This window comes from Lynx rufus, unplaced genomic scaffold, assembly GCF_022079265.1.
Source record: "Lynx rufus isolate CCGP_SWC_20201006 ecotype Redwood Valley unplaced genomic scaffold, mLynRuf1.p SCAF_34, whole genome shotgun sequence".
Lineage (NCBI taxonomy): Eukaryota > Metazoa > Chordata > Mammalia > Carnivora > Felidae > Lynx > Lynx rufus.
The window spans coordinates 571,229-596,139 of record NW_025814850.1 but is presented as its reverse complement, the minus strand read 5'-3'; the positions used below and the strand labels follow the sequence as shown (position 1 = coordinate 596,139).

The following is a 24,911-nucleotide window of genomic DNA, read 5'->3' as shown; positions in this document are numbered from 1 at the left end:
TGTGGCAAGGGTGAATAAGCCCAAAGAAGCATCATGCCTGACGCTGAGTTGGCTGCCCTGTGAAGGCGTCTGTCCTTTCCCATGGCGCCTCCTGACTCACCTGTTGGACAGGTAGGGGGAAGGGGAGAGTAATGAGTCTCACCTGCTCAGAGCTAGGGTGGGGCAAGACACACCCCACCCTCCCCATTTGTTCTTTCCTTAGTCTTACTGACAATTCCTTGTCCAATCAGGAGGAAGTAACGTTCTGTCTGCCAATAGGTGCGGAGTGAGGATGGAACCTCAAGTTGGAGGCCGTCCCCAGAGCCGACTAGCAGTCCCTGGGGCCAATGGCCAGCGGATAAACAGAGGCGGCGGTGGAAGAGAGCTGGGCGTGAGGCTCCGCCCCTCGATGGGACAGTCAGGGGAGGCAGCCAGTGAACCCTCATCAGCGGGTGGGCGTTTTCCTTAGGGGCGGAGCTTCGAGGGGGCGAGAGGCGTGGCTTGGCTGTCAGGTCCCTTCGCCTTTTGTTCGGTTACTGAGTTGCTGCCTTGGCCAGAGTCCGGAGCAGCCGCCGCCCGAGCGCGCCGAGCTCAGTTCGCTGCCCGCGCCGGCTCCCAGCCCGGCCCGACCCCTACCCAGCCCGGCCAGGCTCCACACGCAGGTGCGGACGATCGGGGCAGGGATCGCTGGGGCGAGGGAAGGGCGGCAAGCGGCCGAGAGGCCGATCCCCGCCGTCACGGGGCAGGTGAGGGCGCGAGCCGGGGAGCGCCACCCTGCACCGGCGGCAGGGGGCGCGCTGGGACCCTTGGGCGCGGCCACTTAGGGGGCGCGAGGTTCGGGCCGATTGCGCTGGGGGCTGCGTGAGCTGGAGATCTGAGAAGGGCGGGGAGGGATGAGCGCAGGTGGCTGTGGGGTCGCGCCTGACCTGGGGCCCGTGGAGCTCGCCCGACGCCGCGTCCCCGACTCTCGCCCCGACGCTGACGAGGGAGACTTTGCCCTGCTCGTCTGCGTCCCAGGGCTCACTCTGTAGTCAGGAATGCACAGTTCGGGAAACTTGCTGCCGCTGGTGTCTTTGGGGCCACTCTCACCCCACCTCACGCGTCATCCTCGCTTTCCCTCCCTCTCTACTCCCCCAGGCCTGGGTGGGGCCCTATTGTCTGCGCCCGGCTTGCCCAACTGTGGGGGCCGAGCGCACATTTTCCCAGCGACGCGGGCCCCACCTGCGGAGCAGGTGAGCACACGGAGTCCAGAGGCCCTGCCCTCCAGCTCCCGGGCCTCGTCGGTACTGTACCTGCGGCGACTCCCTCCGCCCCGGTGGGTGCCGTGTTAGGGCTGCGCCGGCGGAGGTGGGATGCGATGACAGCGGGACTGGCGCGGGGCCCGGCTCCGCGCCCAGCTGGTGTCTGGCACCCGTGGCTCGGACTGGGGTCTGGGCGGAGGGGTCGTGCATGGCTGGAAAATTCACTGGCCCAGTTTCCAGTAGCTGCTGCTTCCAGAGTGTCGATAGGGGAACGGGACTACTCTTCTTCTCTAACCTCTTATTGTCGAAACAAATCACCCCAAACAAACTTTCCAGGAGGAAGTATTCACGGCAGCTTTCACTGCGGGGTTTCCTGCCTCCTTGTTCCAGGGCTTTCCCCAGGCTTAGGGGGTCCGTCTTGGGGCAAGGCCTCCTCTCCCAGCTGGCCAAGCTGAACCGGGGCTGGTGTCTGCGCTCTGACCCTGTTTTCCCTGCCCCCACATCCATCCTGTTTGCTGGGCCCCTGGGGCCCGAGGGGGCAGTGGGGGGAGGGGGGCAAAGGGGAAGCAGCTTCTTCCTTCTCTTCCTGTCTCCGGGGACCACCACACCCCCTCGCTTGAGGCCGGCGCCAGTGGCTTTCTCCCCAGCTTTGCCCCCCTCCCCAGGAATGGGGGTGGGGCAGGGCAGGGCCAAATTGACGAGGGTGGGGGGAGCGATTGTTCTAGCCTTTTTTTCCTCTACCCCATCCCCCCACGTTGTATAGCTGGCTGGGTTTTGAGGCGGAAGAGTGTGGAGCTTGGGGCTTGGTTTCCATTTGATTTCTGGATTTTGAAGGTGCATTCCTTCTGGAGGCTTTTGCAGTCCGTTCCCCAACCATTCCTTCCTGAGAGAGCTGCGTGGGGAAAGTGGGACAGGAGGAAGGTATGGGGGCAGGGGGAGGTTTCAGGAGAGCAACATGAGCACGGGCCCTCACCCTGGTTTCCTGAGAACCCCTTCCCTGCGCAGAGCTGGAGATCACCAGGCTTTCAGCACTGGTTTTTAAAAATCTAAAGTGTGGTCTTTTTGTAGGGATTTGGATGCCAGCCTCCTGGGGAACAGAGGGGAAATACAAAAAGCCAGACTCTCCCTTGGTCCTGGGGTGAAGGGAGTATTGGGGGGAATCAGGGCTGCTTCGCCTAACTCCTTTGGGAAGACCTACCACCTCTCTGGTGGTTGTAGTTGGGGCAGTGGGAAGGGGTCAGACCAGCCCCCATAGAATGCCCTGGGTTAGGGGGAGGCGGAGGAGGGAACCCATTCTTTTGCTCTAGTGGGTAGTGTACCTCTGGGGAACCACAAGGAGATGGAATTTGGGCAAAAATAACCTGTTTTTCCTCTTCTGTGGGCCAAAGTGGAGGAGGGGCAGGCATTATAATTACATCGGTTAAATGATTAGTTTAGCTAATCTGGTTTGTGGCTGTGATGAAAAGATAATACTGAGGAGGTATCTCTAGGGGTACCTAGTGGAAACTGGTGATTCTCTGGATGGGAGGTAGAGGGGGGGAAAGGTAGGACCCAATTAGTCATTTTTTTTAAATGTTTATTTATTTTTGAGAGAGAGAGAGAGAAAGGATGAGTGAGAAAGGAGCAGAGAGAGAGAGGGAGACCGAATCCAAAGCAGGCTCCAGGCTCTGAGCTGTCAGCACAGAGCTCGACGTTGGGGCTTGAACTCACCAACTGTGAGATCATGACCTGAGACGAAGTCCAAGGCTTAACCCCCTGAGCCACCCAGGCGCCCCCCCAATTAGTCATTTCTTGCTAGATCAAGCCCTAGCTTGGGTGACAGGAGCCTTCTCTACCCAGCCCCAGCCCCAGCCCCGCCCCCATCTCCAGCCCTCTGGAACCTCTCTCTGTTTGGGCTTCGGGGCTGTGTGTAGGAAGGATTCCCTCCCGGGGCAGGTACTGATGAGGGGTTGCAGAGAGGATCCACCTGAGAATGAGACAGAGTGATTGTCCATGGACAGTTGGGAAGATGTCACAGTAGGGCGGTTCTGAGCGCAGTGATTTGGGCGTGGACTGAGCTGGGTTTGAATCCCAGCTCTGTCACTCATTAACCTGTGTGGTGTTGGTCAAGTCACTTCATCTCTCTGAGCCTCAGTGATCTCTGCAAAATGGGAATAATCAACCCAATAAGTACTTGATAAATGGTGGCTAAAAAAGTAAGGGAGGACTTTACAGATGCCAAGCACTTTCATCAACTGTTCTCACTTCATGACTATCCCTAGAGGCAGGTATCATTATCCTATTCAGCAGATGAGGAAATTGAAACTCAGGGAAGTTAAGTAACTTGCTCAAGGTTGCATAGCGAGACCCAAGCAGGGCCAAGACTAGCCTTTGGATCCTCTGGTTCCAAGCCCAGATCTCATCCTGCTGTATTGCCCCACTACAGCCCTGGGATGAATCTGTGATCTCTCTTTGAGAGCCTCTGCTTGGGAGTTTGGGGAGAGGAGAATTCTGAATGACCCAGGAAGGTATGTGTGGGTGGTGAAGGTGGGGGCAGGTTGGTCAGGAGGGGGTGACTCATGTCCTAGCCTCCAGCCCTCTGAAACCTCCCTGGCTTGGGTTTTAGTTCCTGGGGGAGGGGGCTATCTCCCCAAGGCCAGGGGCAGTGGCCATGTCTGGAAGAGGCTGGTGGGGGAGAGAGGAGGCAGGGGTCAAAATTGCTGCTGCCTCCAGGCTTGTGCTGGGCCAGACCCTGGGCTGTCCTGGGTTTGTCCCTGTAGAGGAAGCGGGGCTTCCTGCTTTGCTGGGGGCTGGGCCTGTGCCAAGATAAGGGGGGGGGGGGAGGGCTGGTCCCTGGAGAGTAGACAGAAATGAGAGTCAGATTTAGGACTGGGCCACGTCCTGCAGGATTGTACCAGTCCGTGCTGCCAGGCTGCTCTGGGGCCAGGCGACTGAGGGGCCAGGAGGGCCTTTCTGATGATGGGAGTTGGGTCAGCCAGAGCCTTGGTCCCTGAGGGAGGCACTGGTGTCACGGTCCTCTCAGAGCTACCTGGTTCCTGGCACCTCTGCCCACTGGGCACCTGACACCAGGATGGGCCTGGGAAATGGGGCCTCCGTCTGTGTGGGTGCAGCCTGGGCTCCAATGTCATCAGCACTGGGCTTCTGGATCCCTTGAGGTCCAGAGGGGACCCAAGACATGGCGATTATTGATCCTGGAGAATGGAAGGCTGAGGGCACTTGATGTGACCGAGAAGGAAAGAGAATGATCTCAGCCCCGGCTGATGCTATAAAGGGGGTGCCAGGCTTGCAGTTTTCCATCACCCCTGGGGACATTGAGCAATTGGGACTGATGCTCTTAGGGATGGAGTGGAGGCTAGACAAGAGGAAGGACTTCCTGTCTGTTAGAGATGAGATCTTGCATTGCTGAGTGAGAGAGAGCAATGAAAGATCAGAATAGACTCTTCTCTGAGGAGGATGAAGCAGGGCTCTGTCTACGGGAGCTGGAGGGGGGCCGTCCTGCCCAGGAGAGAGGGCAGGCAGGAGTCAGTACCTCTGGTGCCAGTCTGAGGTCTGCAGGGGTCCCTGGGGAAACTCCTAGTCTTGTGTCTTTGGGGAGAAGAGAGTCCTGGCAGTGAGAGGGACAGGTATCCATGAGCCGGCCGGCCCTGTGACTCCTGTGAAGAGAAAGAGAAGTGTGGCTGGGCCAGGTCACCCGGGTTTGTGTCCCTGCAAGTGACATTTTGAGGCCTCTCTCTTGGGACACGGTTGAATCTGGTGGAGGTCTGGGGGCATGGACTGCCTCAATTTCTAGCAACTTCCTTGGCCAGGCCTGAAGAGAAAGCTCTTTGCTCAGCCTCCTGGCACCTCAGCCTTTGGGGGACCTCAGGGCAGGAAGCTCAGCTTTCTGTGACCCGCAGAGTATGGGTTTAACAGGTCTGCGTCCCTTCCCCGCTGTGGGGACACTGGACTGAGTGGCAGGCCTGGACAGGGACAGGGAGAGTTGGGATGACACTGGGCAATCAGTCTGCTTCTTATTTGGGGGTGAGGAGGAATTTGGTCCATGTGAATCCTCCTCCCTCTTGATTGAAAAAGTAATATCTGATCATTGTGAAAAACAATTGGAAAGTTTAGAGAAGTTTATAAAAGAAGAAAAAGAAAATCACCCATGATCCCACCGCTAACATTTCTTTCCTTTCTCTTTTTCTTAGCATCCTCTCCTTTCTTAGCCTTGATCTTGATGATCTCATGCTCTGACTACAATAACAAATTTTTAACCAAACCTTCTTCCGAATCCTAGTTTTCTCCAGCAAATGCAGAACAGGGAACTAATAGTGGGTTTTTTCCTGTACTTCCTGGAGAAGGTCGGGGGCGGGGGCAGCGGCGGGGTGGGGGGGGCAGATCCTCACAGAATGAAACCCTGGGGACCCACCCCCTAAGGAGAGGATACCAGCTGGGGTCAGGGCCGCCCGAGTCCCCCCATGGGGGCACTTGTGTGCCATACGGTCCCTGGCACAGGTCCACCCTTGGCTATTTTCTGAGGCTGGGTGAAGTATTTTTCCATTCCCAGGAGCCCCGGTTTGGGGTCATCCGCTGGTTTAGGTTTTTGTCCTCAGAGGGTCACCAGCAGAGACCAGAGCCCCAGCTGGAGCCCTCTCCAGGGGGGGAGCCCGGAGGTTTCCAGGGCCAAGCCACCTGGCCCCGCATTTCCCTCTCCTCCAAGTTCCCTTCATTTCCCCACCCTGGTTTGTTTGCTTTGGGAAGGAGCCCAGAAGGAAGAAAACAAACACCGGCTGGGACGGTCTGACCTGAGCCTCCCCCACCCCCAGCCAGTCCTGGGCAGCAGCTTGGGCTGTCCTCCAGACTGGAAGTGAGGGTTTTCCTCTGGAAGCATCCGGGAGGATGGTCTCCTCTGTCTTGTCCTGTCCCCAGGGCCCTGGCCATAGGTGGCACCCATTTCGGTCTCTGCCAGCTTGGGACGACCATTCTGAAAGGAGAGACCGCAGTCTCTGTTAAGGAACCTCTAGTCTGGTGGGGTGTTTCCTCCTGGAGCCCCTAGTCTGAGGGGAGAGGCCTAGTTGAGAAGTCCCAGCCCGATGAGGTAGACAGGGCTCATAAGGGAAGCAGTCATGTCTGTCTCTGGCCTTTTCTGGGGTCTGCTTCTGTCTGCTTGGGACGGCTGGTCAAATCTCTGCTGGAGTCAGAGACAGTGGGGAAGGGTGGGGGCTGTGACCCTGCTCAGCCCAGCCTCTCCTGGGGCTGCTATGTGGGGAATGTCCAGGCCTCACTGGCTTCACCGCCCCTGGCTGCAGGAAGCGGCACATGTGACCGGGGAGAGGGGAGAGGGCAGAGCAGTGTCTCCACCTGGCCTCCTCTCCCAGACCGGATATAACTCCTCCTACCCAGCCCCTCAACCCCACCCCGGGGCTCTGGCTTAGGGTTGGGAGGCAGATCTCCCTGGGTCCTGGCTCCCAGGTCCCCAAAAGCAGGCCCGACCCTGCTGGCCTCCTCCTCTGCCATTTCTTTGCTTTGCTAATAGAAGAAGGCCTCCCTGGGTCTTGACCGCCAACAGAGGGCTTCCATGGTCACGGCTGTGTTAGATCCACGATCCACATACGGTCTGAAGAAAGGGGCGGCTTGATCATCTCTACTTTGCAGATGAGGAATATGAGGCTTAAGGAAATCGGGCGACTTGCCCATGGGCACACAGCCAGATGGATGGATCCCCTTCCCTGACTCACATGCTCTCCTGCCCTACCCATAGCCCCCTTCCTCTGTCACTGTCTGAGCCCGTGATCGGAGTTTGCATAGGATGCTGGCCACTGGCCCAAGGAGCTTCTGGAGGGCTCTGCCTGCACTTCTAGCTCCCTCGTGCAGTGTGTCTAAGCCTGCTTCCAGCACGCTTCTTGGGCGGCCCATTCCTATGCTCATTCCCAGGTCTTTTAGTGACACTTGGCATCCTGCAGCCCAGCCCAGCCCAACCCCGATGGCGGTGCTGGTGGTGGCAGGGGCCTGAGGTAGCTCTGGTGGCAGTTTTTTGTTTTCAAATTTTCTTTAAAGATTTTTTAAAAGAGGCTTCTTTCTTTTTTGTTTTTTTTTTAATGATTATTTTTGAGAGAGAGAGTGCAAGCAGGGGAGGGGCAGAGAGAAAGGGGGACCGAGGATCCAAAGAGGGCTCTGCACTGTCAGCATAGAGCCCGATGCAGGGCCTGAAGTCACGGACTGTGAGATCATGACCTGAGCAGAGTCAGATGCTCAACTAACTGAGCCCCCCTGGCACCCCTAAAAGATTTTATTTGTAAGCAATCTCTACACCCTAAGTGGGGCTCGAACCCACAACCCTGAGATCAAGAGTCGCATGCTCCACTGAAAGCCAGCCAGGCGCCCCGGTGGCAGTTATTTATTTTTATTTGTATTTGTATTTTTACTTTTTAACATTTGTTTATTTTTTGGGAGACAGCGTGAGTGGGGGAGGGGCAGAAAGAGAAGGAGTCACAGCTTCCTGCCTTGGCAGGAATCAGGCTCTGAGCTGTTAGCACAGAGCCCAACAGGGAGCTCCAACTCTCGAACTGTGAGATCATGCCGACGGCAGTTGTTTTTAATGCCCGGACTGGACCACACTCTGCCGGGACTGGGACCGTGTTGGACTTAGAGTGCCTACTGCTGGCCTGCTGGGTTGGCCATGCTGGGGAGGAAGCAGGAATGAAGGGCAGGGTGTGTCCAAAGCTTGCTTGCAGATTCCTACCCAGCATAGACCAGTGGAGGGAGGCTCCTTTGCACTCCCCATCCAGGGCCCAGGCTTCTCTTCCTGCCCCCTGTACTGTCCCCCACCCCACCCTGTGACCTCTGAGCCAGCTTCTCGGCCTCCTGTGTGGCCAACAATAGATCGTGCTGCTCAACAAAGGCCCCCCATGCAACTCAGAAAACCGCCCTGTGTCTGGCGCTGCCCATCTCTGGCCTGAGTGCGTGGGCAGGGCCATGTCTGTCTCACCCACTTCCACCCTGGCTCTGTCCAGGGGCATTGTGGCGGGTCTCACTCCAGGTCCAGGGCGGAGAGGGGCGACACCAGGCTGGGTGCGGCCCCCTCCGCCCTGGGAACTGCCAAAGCGGCACTTTTGCTTCTTGTGGGAGAATTCCTCCGCCACTCCTGGGAGTCGGTGAGGAGAAAGGTGGGGCGGGTTGACTGTCCTGCCAGCGCCGTCTGACTTCTAGACCTTCCTATTGCCGGAGTAGCTCTCTCTCCCCGGATCCTTTCCTCCAGAAGAGTTCTGGAGTGTGTCCGCTCTGAACTGTGTCCCGACTCTCACCTTGCCCACCCTCTCGGCCTTCTCGTTGGTCGTGGGAAGCGGGGTTCCTTATGCCCAGAATCTTAGGGATCATCGTTCCTCCCAGATCAGCTGGGCCGCCTTCTCTTCTACACCTGGGCCTGGCTGCCCCTCCTTGACTGCAGGGTGTCCCTCTTTCCCCAGGTCCCTTGTTAGGAGCGAGGGGAGCTGCCCTGTTGAGTGGGCTGGTGTGCAGTGAGGCAGGCCTGGATTTGAGCGGAACACTGCCATTTTCTCAGTGTGGTGCCTTAGTCTTCTCAGCTGGAAATTGGGAATAATAAAATGCCTGCCCGGTAGCCTTGAGGCAAGCATGAGACTCATTTGATAGTAAAAGCAGCTGAGTGTCCCCTCCCCCATGGATCCTTTGACCTCCGTGTGGCCCCTCTCTGGCCCTGGGCAGCTGCCCAGCCCTCAGCTTCTCTTGGCTCCAAGCCTGAGCTGGGAGGGGTGGTGAGAGGCCTGCTGGCAAAACGCCCCACCTATGGCCAGCCTTGACTTTGGTGGTCCCGGTGGATATGGGGGTGGCGAGGGAAGGGTGTTTGATTCCTGAGGTTCAGGGTGAGGCCCGCGACCCCCTGCCTGGGCCCAGAAGCTGCAGGGGTAGGCTGCGATCTCTGCTGGGGAGGGGCTCTTTCTGGCTCAGATGGGGTATTCTTCCTGATCAGGACTGGAGATTTCCAGTTTGTCCGGAGCAGATCCGACGGAGGCTCAGTGCCCAGATGTCCGACTGAGGCCCAGTGCCCAGATGTCCGCTCAGCCCTCTGCCCCCCGCGTGGTGGCATTTACAGGGTTAACGCAACTGCATATCCTGATACAGTTTCACCTTCTTTCTGCAGAGCTTGGATGTCCCCTGCCCCCTCCCCGGAGGTTTCTCCTCCCCGATGGCGGCTCAGTGACAAGCTTGCTCCTCCAAACTTCTCTCTTCTTTCTGTCTCCCACCCCGGAAGGCAGGAGTGCTGGGCGGTGTGTGGTTAGGGTGGGGGCGGGGGAGGGGGCTCCTCCTGAAATAGCCACACTTGGCCGAGGCCTGGGAAGCAGCTGGGTGCATCTGGTGGCACGGAGCCTGCTGTCTGGTGTTCTGGGCCTGCTTCTGTTTGTCAGCTCGAAACTCTGAGTCACTCGGGGTGAAGGGAGGAGAGGAGGAGGCGGCTGGGAGCTGGGCTGGCTCCTGCCTCTGCCTGCTCCAGGTGCGCTCACAGGCGGGGAAGGAGCCCATGTCGCCATAAAAGGCAGGGAGGCCCGAAGGCTCAGTCAGCCTCCTCCTCGAGGGTAGCGCTGGGAAGACGTATCCCTGGTGATCTTTGTTCCTGGGGTGGGGTCAGGCTAAACCAGCTGAACCACCCTTGGCCTCACCCGGTCCCCCATCACGACGGGACCATGGGTTTGAGGTGCTGAGTACTGTCCACTGTCATGGGTGGACTGGCCCGTGGTCTGCTTGCTGTCTGAGGCCACACTGTGTGTGCAAAGGCCACAGACTTGGGGGTCACTCAGGCCCGTGCCTGGTCCCAGCTCTGCCATTTCTCCACTGTGCCACCTCACCTGGGGAGCCTCAGTTTCCCCGTCTGTAAATGGGGCGGGGGCAGAGCATATGCTTCAAAACCCGCTTGTGGGGCTGAGGCATCAGTAAAAGCTTTGGCACAAGGCCGGCCCTCAACCAGAGCACGCCTTGCCTCGCCTCTCCTCCCGAATCAGCTCCCAAGGCAGGGAAGGCAAGTGGGCCAAGTGGGAATTCACCACCCTGGAACAGAGTAGGGCCAGCGATTCATTAACCTCAAGGGTCCCCAAGTCCCTGCAAAGAGCAGGAGGGGTGCCTGAAAAGCAGTGACCCCTCCTGAGGCCTGCCCCACCCCTCATCTCTAGCCTGGGTTCTAGGAAGACTAGAAATGGGAAAACATCCCTGAGGGAGAGGAAGCCCTGATACATGGCCGTGGCCGCCAACACGGAGCACCTACTATGTGCCAGGCACCAGGCTGGGTCCTTCACCAATCTGGGCCTCACAACAACCTGCGAGGGAGGTGCTGTTACCCCATTTGGCAAACAAGGGCTGGGCTCTGGGGAGAGGTGAATTGGTATGTGGCTGTTATTTGAACCGGTCAGTGGGGCACGGAATTCTGGAAAAGTCTGGCAGGAACTGGGGTGCTGGAGAGACAGGGGTCTTAGGGCTCGGGCCTCTGGGATCACTTGTGATCCTGCCCCATCTTCAGGAAAGATCATGAGATCCCAGAGTCTCCAAGGGAGCCTTGGACTTCTCCCAGCAGCCTCCGGGGCTCTCCAGAGAAACCTGTCTGACTGCTTCCCTGCCCCACCCAGTTTCCTGTCCAATGCTCAGAGTGCAGCTGCCTCACCACAGACTTTCCCAGGGAGCCCCAGTGCGTGGGGGTGGGTCTGCAGAACCCCAGAAGCTGCCAGAGGCCCCGAGTGCCTCCTGCTCTGGGAGCATTGGGCAGGGACGGCAAGGTGAGCCTGCCGAGGGCTGGGTTGTGGCAACTGCTCTTACTGCCCCACTCCCCATGGGGTTCACTGCACCCTGGGCTGGAGGTCAGAGATCGAAGCCCAGGACTCACACCTGGGTATCCTATTGGGGGCAGTCCCTCCCTGGGCCTGCGGATGGGCTGAAGCTGGGGGCTGGGCCAGATGATGGGATGCCTCACTGGAGCCAGCTGATTTCCTGCCCCTCCTTTGTGTCCCCAGCAGCCACCATGGAGGTGATGAACCTGATCGAACAACCCATCAAGGTGACTGAGTGGCAACAGACATACACCTATGACTCTGGCATCCACTCAGGGGCCAACACCTGTGTGCCCTCGGTCAGTAGCAAGGGCATCATGGAGGAGGATGAGGCCTGCGGGCGCCAGTACACGCTCAAGAAGACCACCACCTACACTCAGGTGCCCCAGAGCCAAGGTCAGGATCCCTGGGGACTATTTCATGGAAACTATTACATCGAAATATCTCAGCAGAAAACCAGTCTGGACACTGGAGGGAAGTCAGGGCCAAAGGAGACAGACTTTAGGGGGCCTCCCCTCTGAGGGAGGAGGCACAGCTACTTCAGGGTGCCCCCATCTGAGAGGGAGGCAGATTCCTATCCTTGAACTTCTAGTACAGAGGGGGAAGCATAGACTCTGCCCACCTGTGTGGTCCTTGCCCTCAATGAACTTACAGTATAACGAGGAGGCATCACTGTTGCCCTCAGGGGACCCCTGCACTATAGGGGAAGATGGTCCTTTTGTTCCAGGAGTCTCAAGTTTGATGCAGAGACAGGGCCCCTGGTGGGGCTAGGAGGAGACCTGTAGATAGGCTGAGGCCAGGTGGAGGGGGGACAACCTGGCTTCTGGCTCTGAGCTCTGGGGCTTAGGAGTGGGGATGCACACCGGCCAGGGTACAAGCCTCTCGCGGGGAGAGGAGTATCCGAGCCCTAGGACTGCTGTCTGCAGCTGTCTGCAGGGCTCCGAACATTGAGCGGGATGAGCTGTGGGAGCTGGGGAAGGTGTAGGGTGGGCCGTGTGGGTGGAGCTCAGCCCCTGCCCCTGGGGGTCTCCTCCCGGACAGCAGGCTTGGCAGGGCCAAGTACAGCACCGAGGTGGGAAAGGGAAAGCCCAGCGGTCTCCTTCCCCCACTAACTGGGGGATGGAGCCTCCGCCTGTCTCCCCTCAGGGCATTGGGACACCTGCCAGGGTAGGGCTGCCTGGGGAGCGTGGGCACCTATCCGTGGGACTCCTGGACCCACCCAGGGATGGATGGAACCTGCAGTCTGAGCTGAGAACCCACCTCCTGCTTTCTGAACCCACAGTCCCGACTTTCCCTCTGATCTGCTGTGTGATACTGGCTGGCCCTCTGGGCCTCTATTTGCTAGCCTATGTAATGGGAGAGTTGCCTCCTTTAGAGATGATGAGGATATAATTAGAGTCATGAGATATCAGACTTGAAAGGAGACTAGGTTGTCTCATGCTACCCCGACCTGATTGTTAAGGGAGGGGCCTTGGGTTGGGGTTTGGGCTCTGGAGTCAGGCTGTCTGAGTTCACACCCCAGCTTGGGCTCCTATAAGCGCTCTGTGCCTCAGTTTCCCCATCTGTAAAGTAGAGATAATAATAGTACTTATCTTGTAGGGTTATGGTGGGACTAACTGAGAAAATAGAAGGAAAGCATTTAATTCACAGCTAAGCACATAGCAAATACTCCAAAAATGTTAATTATTCCTATGAATAGTAATATTCACTCACGGTTTTGTAGTGACATTTGCACTACATCTTTTCTTTGCAGAGCAGTTTACAACCATTATCTCACTTAATTCCCATAAGAATTCCCTGTGATGGGCAGAACAGGTGGCACCCCATTTTACAGCTGATGTAACTGAGGCGATGGTGACCTCCCCTCTGTTAGAGGCAGGACTGCGAGTGGTGTCCCGGGGCTTTGGTCGGCGGGGCGGGGGGGGAGTGAGGCCACAGAACCCAGGTGGGCTGTCCGCAAGGCCTGCCCTGCTCCCCAGTGTCCCCCCACCCAACCCACCTCCTGCAGCTCAGTCCCTGCCCGTTGGCCCCCAGGAGACCTGGAGTACCAGATGTCCACGACGGCCAGAGCCAAGCGGGTGCGGGAGGCCATGTGTCCTGGCGTGACAGGTGAAGACAGCTCACTGCTGCTGGCCACCCAGGTGGAGGGGCAGGCCACCAACCTGCAGCGGCTGGCCGAGCCGTCCCAGCTGCTCAAGTCAGCCATCGTGCATCTCATCAACTACCAGGACGACGCCGAGCTGGCCACCCGGGCCCTGCCCGAACTCACCAAACTGCTCAACGATGAGGACCCGGTCCGTGAGGGGCCTGGCCAGGGTGGGGGCAGGGCAGAGAGGGGGGTAAAGGTCAGGTGTCTGCAGGGGATGGCCCTACCTGGGGCCCCATCAGCGGGGAAAGACTGACCCGGGTCCCTCCGAGCTCTGTGGAGGGGTCACCTGGCCCCTCCATCTCCAGTGTCAGCCAGCCCGGCCCGTCTGCTCACTTTTTCCCATCCTTCCTTCTACCGCTCAGGTGGTAGTGACCAAGGCAGCCATGATCGTGAACCAGCTGTCCAAGAAAGAGGCGTCGCGGCGGGCCCTGATGGGCTCACCCCAGCTGGTGGCAGCCGTGGTGCGTACGATGCAGAACACCAGTGACCTGGACACGGCCCGCTGCACCACGAGCATCCTGCATAACCTCTCCCACCACCGCGAGGGGCTCCTTGCCATCTTCAAGTCAGGCGGCATCCCTGCCCTGGTCCGCATGCTCAGGTGACTGCCCCTGCTTGCTGTGAGATACTGGGGCTTTCCTCTCCCTTTCATACATTTACTGAAGCCCTACTATGTGCCAGGTAAAGAACCATCCCAGTCCTGGTGCTCAGCTACTCACAGCCCAGCAGGGGAGGCAGGCATGTAACTGGCACACTAGTTATTAGGATACAGTATAGGCTAGGGCAGAGGTCTGTCCAGGATTTCTCAGAGCCGCGAGACACTGTGCACTTTAGCAGCAGGGGGTTGACGGATGAGTGGGGCTTGGCCTGTGTAGGTGAAGGGAAGGCCATTCCAGGCAGAAGGAACAGCATGTGCAAAGTCCCTTGCCACCTTTCTCTTTCCCATCCTGTTAATATTGATTGGCCTTTTTCCTTATCTCCATCCTGGGCTGTGAGTTCCTTGAGGTTGGAGATACTCTGACCGCCCCCCCCCCCCCCCCCCCTTTGCAGGACCTCTCTAGCACACGGCCTCCCATATGGTAGTTAGTTAGTAGAGACAGATGTCCAGGGGACCTACTAGGCACTCAGCACTGGGCTAGGAGCCCAGAAGCAGGAAGAGTTGTGGTCTCCCAGTGGGGAGAGGGGCGGTGCTGTGTGCTCCATGCATAAGAGTGGGGCTGGGCTCAGGGGACAATGAGATTCTAGTAAAGGGCTATGTCTACAGGGGTGTTGGTAAGGGGAGGGCTTCCTGGGGGAGGTTAGCTTGCATTTATGCCAGGGACCCGACTCCTGTTAACCCCCTGCCCACCCTCCCAGCTCCCCCGTGGAGTCGGTCCTGTTCTACGCCATCACCACGCTGCACAACCTGCTGCTCTACCAGGAGGGCGCCAAGATGGCGGTGCGCCTGGCAGACGGGCTGCAGAAGATGGTGCCCCTGCTTAACAAGAACAACCCCAAGTTCCTGGCCATCACCACCGACTGCCTGCAGCTCCTGGCCTACGGCAACCAGGAGAGCAAGGTGGGCTGCGCCCCGCCCCCAGCCGAGAGCCGCAGCCTTCCCGCGCATCGCCTTCTGTCCCGCTGCAGCTTCCGGCCACTGCCCCCTCACCATTTTTAGGTTAAATACATGAGTACATGCAGCTGTACATGTTTCATTATGTAACTGAAATATTCTGAGGATTAGGAAAAGGAGAGGAAAAAAGGCACCGTCCTCACACAGCCACTGCTGTCTCCGCGTGCTTCCTGCAGTGCTGTCCTGTGGGCATATTTGTCCGTGGTTGTAGTCATGGCAAATGTGCAACTTTGCATCTGTTTCCTACATTTTCTTTTTTGTTTGTTGTTGCTGTATCATCCTCAAAACACCCTCTGTAGGGGCAAATAGCATCTCATTAAGTGGAGGCCCGAGACTTTTTTCTGAGGGCATTTAGATTGCTCTCAATTTTCCGCCCTTATAAACAGTGCTGTAGTGAACATCTTTGGGCACACAGCTTTTCCCAGGGAATAGAAAATTTTTTCATCAGTGGGGCGAAGGATTTTTAATATTTCTGAGCTTTTACCCAGATTTCCAGATCGTTTTCCGAAAGGATTGTATTATTTACAATGTCATTGTTGGTGGTGTATGTTAGTACCATTTCACCTCATCCTTGTCAGCATTGTGTATTATCCTTTTTTCAAAATTTTGGATTTCTTTGCCAGTCACAAAAGCTATTCGGGTTTTGGCTGAAGCTCAGTAACGACAGCTCTGTCACCCCCAATCCTTTCCTTGTTCCTTGTCGTATTTCCTGTCTGTCTCACACTTGTTCTCCACTGTCTCCCCCGCCACCCCAGCTCATCATCCTAGCCAACGGAGGACCCCAGGCCCTCGTGCAGATCATGCGCAACTACAGTTATGAGAAGCTGCTCTGGACTACCAGCCGCGTGCTCAAGGTGCTGTCCGTGTGTCCCAGCAATAAGCCCGCCATTGTGGAGGCTGGTGAGTATGGCCCATGTGGCCAGGAGGGGCAGGGTGAGGGCCTTGTCCAGCAGCCAGGCTTGGCCAGCCATGCTCCCCGTGGCTGACATGCCCCCTGTTCCGTGCCCCAGGTGGGATGCAGGCCCTGGGCAAACACCTGACAAGCAACAGCCCCCGCCTCGTACAGAACTGCCTCTGGACCCTGCGTAATCTCTCGGACGTGGCCACCAAACAGGTGAGGGAGGCGTTCGGGCCTGGGTCCACCTCTTCAGCCACCTTGTCCTCCCCTCTTGCCACATGCACGCTCCTGTCTGGGACTCTGACCTCAGGAGCCGTGGGAGGCCTGAGGCCTCGCAATCTTGCCCTGTTGTGGCTGAGGCTGGAAATACCCAGCAGACCCTCATCCCTTTGGCTTAAGGTTCTAATCACTGTTAAAGATTCAGGAAGGAGAGGTGCCTGGTGGCTCAGTCAGTTAAGCGTCTGACTTTGGCTCAGGTCATGATCTCGAGGTTCATGAGTTCGAGCCTTGCATTGGGCTCTGTGCTGACAGCTCAAAGCCTGGAGCCTTGTCTGAATTCTGCGTCTCCCTTTCTCTCTGCCCCTCCCCTGCTCGCATTCTGTCTCTGTCTCTGTCTCTCTCTTTCTCTCAAAAATGAATAAACATTTAAAAAAATTTTAAAAAAAAGATTCAGGAAGGAGAATAGATGAAGGCACTGATGTTCCTAAGCCACACGTTCCCAGATGGTACCAGGGGAATAGTTTTGACCTAGACCCGGTGGCGAGGAACAGTAATATACCAAGAGACAGCTTGGGCCTCTGCTGGATAAAAACACAACTTAAAGAAAAATGCAGTTTTAGGACAAGACTCCTGGTCTCCCTTTCCAACCTGACTACCGTTCCTAAGAGGCCCCCACCCCCATCCGTAGGCTGTTTATTCAGCTCTGGCCACTTGCTGGACTCTGCTAGGCACTTGTGAACATTGGCTCGCTTATGTCTTTCAACAACTGGAGGTGGAATGTGGGACCCAGTTGGTTAGGTGAAGAAACAGAGTCCCAGGGAGTTACATGATGGCCCTCGCTCACAGCTAGTAAATTGGCCGAGATGGGATTTGAACCCAGAACTGTCATCCCAGAGCCTGGGGGCCTTCTGTTCACAAGGCCCACGTGGCTCCGCTGGGAGAAGTGCGGCTTCTGGGGCAGGAATGTTTCCTGAAAGTGGATTTAGTCTGAGGACCGCTGAGGGGGCAGCAGCAAAGGCCCAGAAAGATGAGGAGCCGGGAAAAATGGGTCAGCTGGGCCACCAAGGCATGTGGCCTCCTCAACAACTTCCTCCTGGCCCTGCCTGGCTCTGAGGATGCAGAGAGGGGCAGGAGGGGGGTGGAGGGAAGAGCACGAACTTGGAGTCAGGCCTGGCTTTGGAGCTGGCCCGCCGGCGGTTTGTCTGTGCGCAAGCCCCTCAACTGCCCTGAGAGTACCACCTTCCCGTGGGGTGTCGGCAGAATCACAGGGATGAAGATTCCTGGGCACGCAGGCAGGACCCAGTGGCTGTCAGCTGGGTGGGCTTCAGACCGTGAGTTCATCTTGCTGCCCTCGGGCGTATTTGGGAAAGACTTCTGGGAGTGGGGGATCCCCCTCACTCTCCACTGCCTCCCCCACAACTCGCAGGAGGGCCTGGAGAGCGTGCTGAAGATACTGGTGAACCAGCTGAGTGTGGATGACGTCAATGTCCTCACCTGCGCCACGGGCACGCTGTCCAACCTGACGTGCAACAACAGCAAGAACAAGACGCTGGTGACCCAGAACAGCGGCGTGGAGGCTCTCATCCACGCCATCCTGCGTGCCGGCGACAAGGACGACATCACGGAGCCTGCGGTCTGCGCCCTGCGCCACCTCACCAGCCGTCACCCGGAGGCCGAGATGGCCCAGAACTCCGTGCGCCTCAACTACGGCATCCCGGCCATCGTCAAGCTGCTCAACCAGCCCAACCAGTGGCCGCTGGTCAAGGTACCTATTGTGGCCGCCGTGGGGGCCGGGCGAGGGGAAGGAGCTCTCTGCCGTCGGGATTAGGTGCCGAATCAGTGCAGGCAAAGCCGCTCTAATGGGCCCTGAGTCCATAGGCTGGGGTGGCCGCCAGACGCTGCATTTCTAACGCGTTCCCAGGCAATATTGCTGGTCCACGGGGCACGTGGCTTCGGCTCACAGTTTGGAACTTGATCACGTTGCCACGTCTAGGTACAAGGAAGCTGGCAAAGCCTCATGTGTCCTGAAGGCCTTGTGTCCCGCTACAACTCAGAAGGGATACTAAAAAGACAAAAATCAGAAAGGGTTCTGGGGGGGGGGGGCACTTAGTGTCTGCCATAGGGATTAAGGGCGTAAAGGGGTGCAGCCTTCTCTGTAGGTTGCTGCCCGGGTAGAGGAGGGCCAGCTGGCAGGGACTCCCACTGGCGAAATTGTAGACAGTTTTGACAGTACAGATAAGAATGCCTCTAAGTAGTTACACACTGAATTTTTAAAATCCATAGTGAGAAAAAAAGCAGTAGTGTGTGGCCCCTCCCGCGGGTTGGTCCCTGCTGCGAGCCCGAGGTGGGGGGAGGGTCTGACTTAGCAGCTAAGTGGCAGAGTGACCTTGGCAGGTCATCTACCTTGTGCTGACGTCCCCAGCTCTCGTGATTTTTGTCCCTGCTCTCTTGGCTGCTTGTTTTGAGAGTCAGATGAGATGAGAGCTTGCTTTCCCGAGGGACCCTGGGAGGCCAGAGTGGCCCCTGGGAGACGGGCGCCCTGGGGAGGAGGCTTCTTCCCAGAGCGGCCTCACTGAGGATTGATCACAATACGAGTGTCACTAAAGCAGGAAGCTTGGGCGTCAACCAAGCAGGGTTTGGGAATTACTGGGAAAGGGGTAAGACTCTGGTGTCTGGGGGAGAAGGGGTACTGAGAGAAGGGGCAAGGGTGAGAGTCAGGGCCTGGGGCTGGTAGCATGTTCTGGAATGGGGTTTCATTTTAGCAGGGGCTGTTCCTATGGAATAAGGGACGTGGGCTGGGAGTGGTCTCGTGGTCTGGCAAACGGAGACGACAAGGGAAGGAGGAGATGGTGCTGGGGAATTGGGATTCTCCAGATGCCCAAGAAATGTCCCTGATTGTTGTCCTTTTTGCTTGTCAGGCAACCATCGGCCTGATCAGGAATCTGGCCCTGTGTCCAGCCAACCATGCCCCTCTGCAGGAGGCGGCGGTCATTCCCCGCCTCGTGCAGTTGCTGGTCAAGGCTCACCAGGATGCCCAGCGCCACGTGGCTGCAGGCACACAGCAGCCATACACGGTCAGTCCCCGGGGGTCAGAGTGGCCTTTTTGTGAATGTGTGTGCACGTGTGTGTAAATGGGGAGGCAGGTTGTGGTGGATGCACACTGTGAGGATCAGTGAGGTTTGTCAGATCGTCACGGTGGGGGCGTGCGGCCACGTCCAAGGGCCATCTGTTGCAATGTCCCACCGCCTCCTCTTATGCAGGACGGCGTGAGGATGGAGGAGATTGTGGAGGGCTGTGCCGGAGCCCTGCACATCCTCGCCCGGGACCCCATGAACCGCATGGAGATCTTCCGACTGAACACCATCCCCCTGTTTGTGCAGGTGAGTCTGGGGCAGGGAGGCAGGAGAGCTCCCTCCAGTCCCCACGCATCCCCGTTGCTGAAAGGGGGAGCTTGGCAGCCTCTCTGGGCCAGGCGTCATGAGGTGTTTGGAGGAGTTTGGAGGAAAGTGGCCACGCCAGGAGTGACCACTTAGCAAATCCCTGCATAGGAACGGCTTTCCAAACTCAAAAGCAAGGGAAGAGATCACAAGTGAAAAAAAATAGCTTAAGATTCAACCACATAGCCACTAAAATCATCTGTATGTCAGAAACAGCCTAAAAAGCATTAAAAAGTCGACACCAGGGGTGCCTGGGTGGCTCAGTCAGTTAAGCATCTGACTCAGTTTCGGCTCAGATCACGATCTCACCGTTTGTGAGTTCAAGCTATGTGTCAGGCTCTGTGCTGACAACACAGAGCCTGCTTGGGATTCTCTCCCTCTCTCTCTGTCAACTGTATCTCCCCCACTCATGCACACGCAGACACACACACACACACACACACACACACACACACACACAGACATACACAGTCTCTCTCTCTCTCTCTCTCCCTCTCTCTCTCAAAATAAATAAACTTAAAAAAAAAAAAGATTCTCTCTCTCCCTCTGCCCCTCTCCCCCACTCATACTCTTTTTCAAAATAAAAGAATAAGATAAATAATAAAATAAATAAAATAAAAAAATAAAAATAAAAAAATCAACAGTAAACTAGGAAAATACTTCCAGGTATCACAATAGACAAGAGTCTAATATCCTTCATATAAAAGAGCTCATTAATACTAGACCCCGGGGGTTAGATGGGCAGAGGCAGAAGCAGTTCCCAGGTGGCTCATAAACAGTGCCCAACCCCAGGAATTTAAAGAAGAGAAGCTCGGGGCGCCTGGGTGGCGCAGTCGGTTAAGCGTCCAACTTCAGCCAGGTCACGATCTCGCGGTCCGTGAGTTCGAGCCCTGCGTCGGGCTCTGGGCTGATGGCTCAGACCCTGGAGCCTGTTTCCGATTCTGTGTCTCCCTCTCTCTCTGCCCCTCCCCCGTTCATGCTCTGTCTCTCTCTGTCCCAAGAAAAATAAATAAACATTGGAAAAAAAAAAAAAAAGAAGAAGAAGAGAAGCTCACATTCCCAGTGAGATCCTATTTTCCACTATCAAAATGGCAAAGGCAAAAAAAATGGGAGTGCCCTGTGCTGGCAAAGATGTGATGAAATAGGCAGTCCCATATCCTGCCGGTGAGGAGAGAAGATGATAAAACCTCTCCGGCAGGCAGTTCTACAATCTATATAGAGAGCCTGAAAATATTCATATCCTTTGACTAAGTAGTACAAGTCTTATGAGATAATTATTTATTAATTTAAAATGTGGCAGAAATGTATACCTATAGCCAACAATCGCAATGTTACTTATAAGAATTGAAAACAAAATGAATGTCCAATGATAAGGGAATGGTTTAAAAAAGAATGGCCATTATATCATATGGCCATATATAGCGATGTTAATGAATTTTTGCTTTTGAAATTTTCCCATTTATTTATTTATTTATTTATTTAATTTACTTTTAAATGTTTATTTTTGAGAGAGAGAGAGAGAGCACGTGTGTGACCAGGGGAGGGGCAGAGAGAGAGGGAGACACAGAATCCAAAGCAGGCTCCAAGATCTGAGCTGTCAGCGCAGATCCCAACCTGGGGCTCAAAGCCACAAAGTGTGAGATCCTGACCTGAGCCAAAGTTGGATGCTTAATCGGCTGAGCCACCCAGGCTCCCTGAGAAATTTTTTCCCTTTAGAGTTCAGAGTGAGGGATTGGCACTGTTGTGACCTCCTATTGTGACCAATGGGTTTTTTTTTTGTTTTTGTTATTGTTTTGCTTTTTAGCATTACTCTTTTTCTCTTATCAATATGAGCTCATAGATTTCTAGGAAATGTTTTTTAATAATGTAGAAAAATGCCTTATGCTATAACGTTAGGTAAAAAAAAAAAAACCCAAACAATAGGAATCAAAGTATCAAAATACATGCTATGGGGGGGCGTGCCTGGCTGGTTCTGTTGGTGGGGCATGAGACTCTTGATCTTCGAGTTGTGAGTTTGAGCCCCACGTTGGGTGTAGAGATTACTTAAAAACAAAATCTTAGGGGTGCCTTGGTGGTCCAGTCGGTTAAGCCTCCGACTTCGGCTCAGATAATGGTCTCACGGCTTGGGAGTTCGAGCCCCACGTCAGGCTCTGTGCTGACCGCTCAGAGCCTGGAGCCTGCTTCAGATTCTGTGTCTCCCTCTCTCTTTCTGCCCCTCCCCCGCTCTCTCTCTCTCTCTCTCTCTCTCTGTCTCTCAAAGATAAATAAACATCCAAAATGTTTACAGATCAAATTTTATAGATAATGAGGTGCCTGGGTGACTCCGTCAGTTAAGCATTTGACTCGGGTTCGGCTTGGGTCGTGATCTCCCAGTTCTGGGTTTGAGCCCCATATGGGGCTCTTTGCTGACAGCGCGGAACCTGCTTGGGATTTTCTCTCTCTCTCCGTCTCTGCCCCTCCCCTGCTCATGTGCACATGTGTACACGCTCTCGCTCTCTGTCTCAAAATGGATAAATAAACTTAAAAAATTATAGATAGAAAAACAGGACTATGATAAAAATCTGATGGAAATATGCCAGTGTGTTAAGAGAGGCTGTATGTGGGTGGGGAATCATGGCTGGCTTGCTTTCTGTTTCTTTATACCTTTCTTAGACTTTCTACCCTTTCTGGTATGAGCTTGTGTTGAATCCAGAAAAGGGAGGCAGAGATGGACAGGGCCGGGAGGCAGGCTGCCCCCCTGCCTGCCTTACCCCTCATCCACCTCCGCCCCTTCCCCACCCTGCATGCCCTCTCCCCAGCTCCTGTACTCATCAGTGGAGAACATCCAGCGTGTAGCCGCCGGGGTGCTGTGTGAGCTGGCCCAGGACAAGGAGGCAGCTGATGCCATTGATGCCGAGGGGGCCTCGTCCCCACTCATGGAGCTACTGCACTCTCGCAACGAGGGCACAGGTGAGGGGCTGCGCTGTGGGCGAGGGGGTAACAGAGGAGGGCTGAGTGTTAGTCCTCCAGCCAGAGTGGAGGCAGGCACCTGAATCGGTCTTTCCTTTCCTCTGTGCTCAGCCACCTATGCTGCCGCTGTCCTGTTCCGCATCTCTGAGGACAAGAACCCAGATTATCGTAAGCGTGTGTCTGTGGAGCTCACCAACTCCCTCTTCAAGCATGACCCAGCTGCCTGGGAGGCCGTGAGTATCCTGGGTTGGACTGCGACGTCTGGTCGTGCAAGTTGCACACTGCACAAAGACAGCTCCTGTCATACTGTCTACCTCATAGATTTTTATTTTGTAATTATTTCTTTAACTTTTTTAATTAAAATTTTTATTTTATTTTATTTTGAGAGAGAGGGAGTGCATGTGAATATGCACATAAGTGGGAGAGGGACAGAGGGAGAGGGAGAGAGAAAATCTTAAGCAGGTTCCATCCATGCTGAGTGTGGATCCCCAGGCAGGGCTCGATCTCATCACCATGAGATCCTGACCTGAGCCGAAATCAAGAGTCAGGCACTTAACCGACTGAGCCACCCAGGCACCCTGATTTTTATTTTATAATTGGATCATCCACGACAGTTTCTAGCAGACGGAAGTAATAGGTTGAGCTGTCTTTCTGATTTTGACCTGCCAGAATGGTAATTTTATTTTGTCCACACTATACATTCTAAGCATTTGAGGCAGGGTGCCTTTTTCTAACTTGCATGGAGGTGCTCTATAGGCTAGCGGCTGCCCTGATCCCGGGTCCACTCCCGTCCCCAGGGCTGCTCTAGTTCTGTGGGTGCCCCCAAGCATGAACGGTGGGACCTTCCACGCTCGGGAGGTGCCTGACAGGAGGGGTCCACGGAGGCACTGAATAACCGCATTCCATCCTCTGTTCTTTCAAGGGGTCTTTGTTTTTCCCTGGCCCCCTTTTCTAGAAGCACCTCCAGCCGCCCACCCCCCGCCCAGAGCCTACATTTCCCACCCTTCTCCCTTCCCTCAATGTTTCTCTGTCTCTTTCCTTAGGCCCAGAGCATGATCCCCATCAGTGAACCCTACGCAGATGGTAAGTGTGTGCAGAGTTCCTCAGGGACCCCCAAGAGCCCGGGGCGTGGGGCGTCCGTGGGTGTGAGCGAAGGGGGCATTGTGTCCCCGGTGGCAGACACCATATAGAATCCACAGATATCCCCGTGGAGGTCCCCTGATGTGGGAGTTTGAGGACGGGGTCAGGCCCACGGCAGATGGATGGAGGGCTGTCCAGCAGGGTGGTCTACAGACTTTAGAAGGTCCTCCTTCCTTCTCCTCCCCCCCCAGACATGGATGCCACCTACCGCCCCATGTACTCGAGTGACGTGCCCCTGGACCCTCTGGACATGCACATGGACATGGACGGAGACTATCCCATCGACACCTACAGCGACGGCCTGAGGCCCCCCTACCCTGCGGCGGACCACATGCTGGCCTAGCTGGCTCCTTTCCAGTACGGTGCCCTCTGTCGTGCCTGCAGGCTGTGGAGACACGCTTCCCCCCCACCCCCTGCTGGAACCTGCTTCTCGTGGAAGAGGCCCTCTCATGTTTCCTTGGAACCTTTGGCTCTTTTTTGGGGGGGGGTATGAATGTGGGTCCCTTGCTGTCGAGCACCCGCCAAGGAAGGTGTCTGTGGCCTACCTTACTCTCTTATCTTGAGGGGGTGGGGAGTCCTGCCCCTTTGTGGGTAGTGGGTGGGTGACCTGGCGGGGGGGACGAGCTCCTAGGGGACAGAGGCCTGCCCTGACCTCTCTGTGTCTGCCTCACCCCCCAGGTGCGGTTCCTCATCTGAGAGGCTCTCCGTGCAGGCGATGGGGCGAGACAGAAAAGTGCCTGAGCCCAGGGGAGCGGGGCTGCAACTTCTCGCCGAACCCCACGCCTCCAGAGGTCCTCTGTAGCGTCTTTCTTGGGATGGTGATCTGCTCCTGCTTTTCTGTCCTGGGCCGTGGGTCCAGGGCCCAACACCCCCTCCCCACCTCTGTGGCCCCGGAACTAAAGCTTTAGACTCAATCACCTGCTCTCTTCCCCCACCTGGCAATCACCCCCCGACCCCCACTCCCACCCCCCAGCCCAGGCGGCTTGACTCCAGCAGCCTGGGCCCCACAGAGCTTTGGTTCCTCCCCCGGGCCTGATTTTCTCACCGAACTCCAGCCGACCGACTGTTGCGAGCCCCTGGGGTGTCCAGGACCCAGGTTCAAGGCCCCAAATCCCAGAATCCAAAGCTTGTCTTGAAAAGTTCAGGGACCGACAAGGAGATGGGATGGAGACGCGGAGAGTGAGTCCCCCACTCCAGGACACTGCCTGCTCCTCTCTCCAGGACCCTCAACCGGACCTGGCCCCTTCCTGGGAGCTCTGGGGACAGCTCCCTGGCACCCCATCCCGCCCCGTCCCACCCACTCCACCGCCCTAGCTGACTCCTGAGAAGTGCTCTTGGCTGACCCCCTCTGGTGTGCGGTGAGGGGCTTTCTCTTCCCCTTCCTGTTTCGAACCCACCACCACCTCCTGCACGTGGGTGTGGGGGGCTGGGGGAGGTCCCAGCGGAGAGTTTTATTATCATCGCTTTATGTTTTTGGT

At 56.3% G+C, this 24,911-nt stretch overlaps 1 protein-coding gene across 2 annotated transcripts; it reads left to right on the top strand.

Moving 5' to 3' along the window:
• The first annotated feature begins 431 nt into the window (after positions 1-431).
• JUP (junction plakoglobin) lies at positions 432-24,911 on the top strand. 2 transcript variants are annotated; one of them, XM_047093564.1, is made up of 15 exons: positions 432-641; positions 11,216-11,425; positions 13,064-13,323; positions 13,541-13,779; positions 14,535-14,736; positions 15,546-15,690; positions 15,801-15,904; positions 17,334-17,672; positions 18,826-18,981; positions 19,168-19,287; positions 22,143-22,293; positions 22,405-22,526; positions 23,337-23,376; positions 23,625-23,790; positions 24,112-24,911. In XM_047093564.1, the coding sequence occupies exons 2-14, from the start codon at positions 11,221-11,223 to the stop codon at positions 23,774-23,776; spliced, it is 2,235 nt and encodes a 744-aa protein (XP_046949520.1). In that variant the 5' UTR covers positions 432-641; positions 11,216-11,220; the 3' UTR covers positions 23,777-23,790; positions 24,112-24,911. The 2 variants fall into 2 exon arrangements, with proteins under 2 accessions (XP_046949520.1, XP_046949519.1); XM_047093563.1 differs by having other exon boundaries at positions 433-641; positions 11,213-11,425.

What these genes read in the sequence shown, in the direction of transcription:
- JUP (XM_047093564.1), top strand. Translation starts at nt 11,221, where the DNA reads ATGGAGGTGATGAACCTGATCGAACAACCCATCAAGGTGACTGAGTGG. An exon ending in GCACACAGCAGCCATACACG is followed by an intron (nt 18,982 to 19,167) that starts GTCAGTCCCCGG and finishes CCTCTTATGCAG; the next exon opens with GACGGCGTGAGGATGGAGGA. An exon ending in CCATCCCCCTGTTTGTGCAG is followed by an intron (nt 19,288 to 22,142) that starts GTGAGTCTGGGG and finishes CCCTCTCCCCAG; the next exon opens with CTCCTGTACTCATCAGTGGA.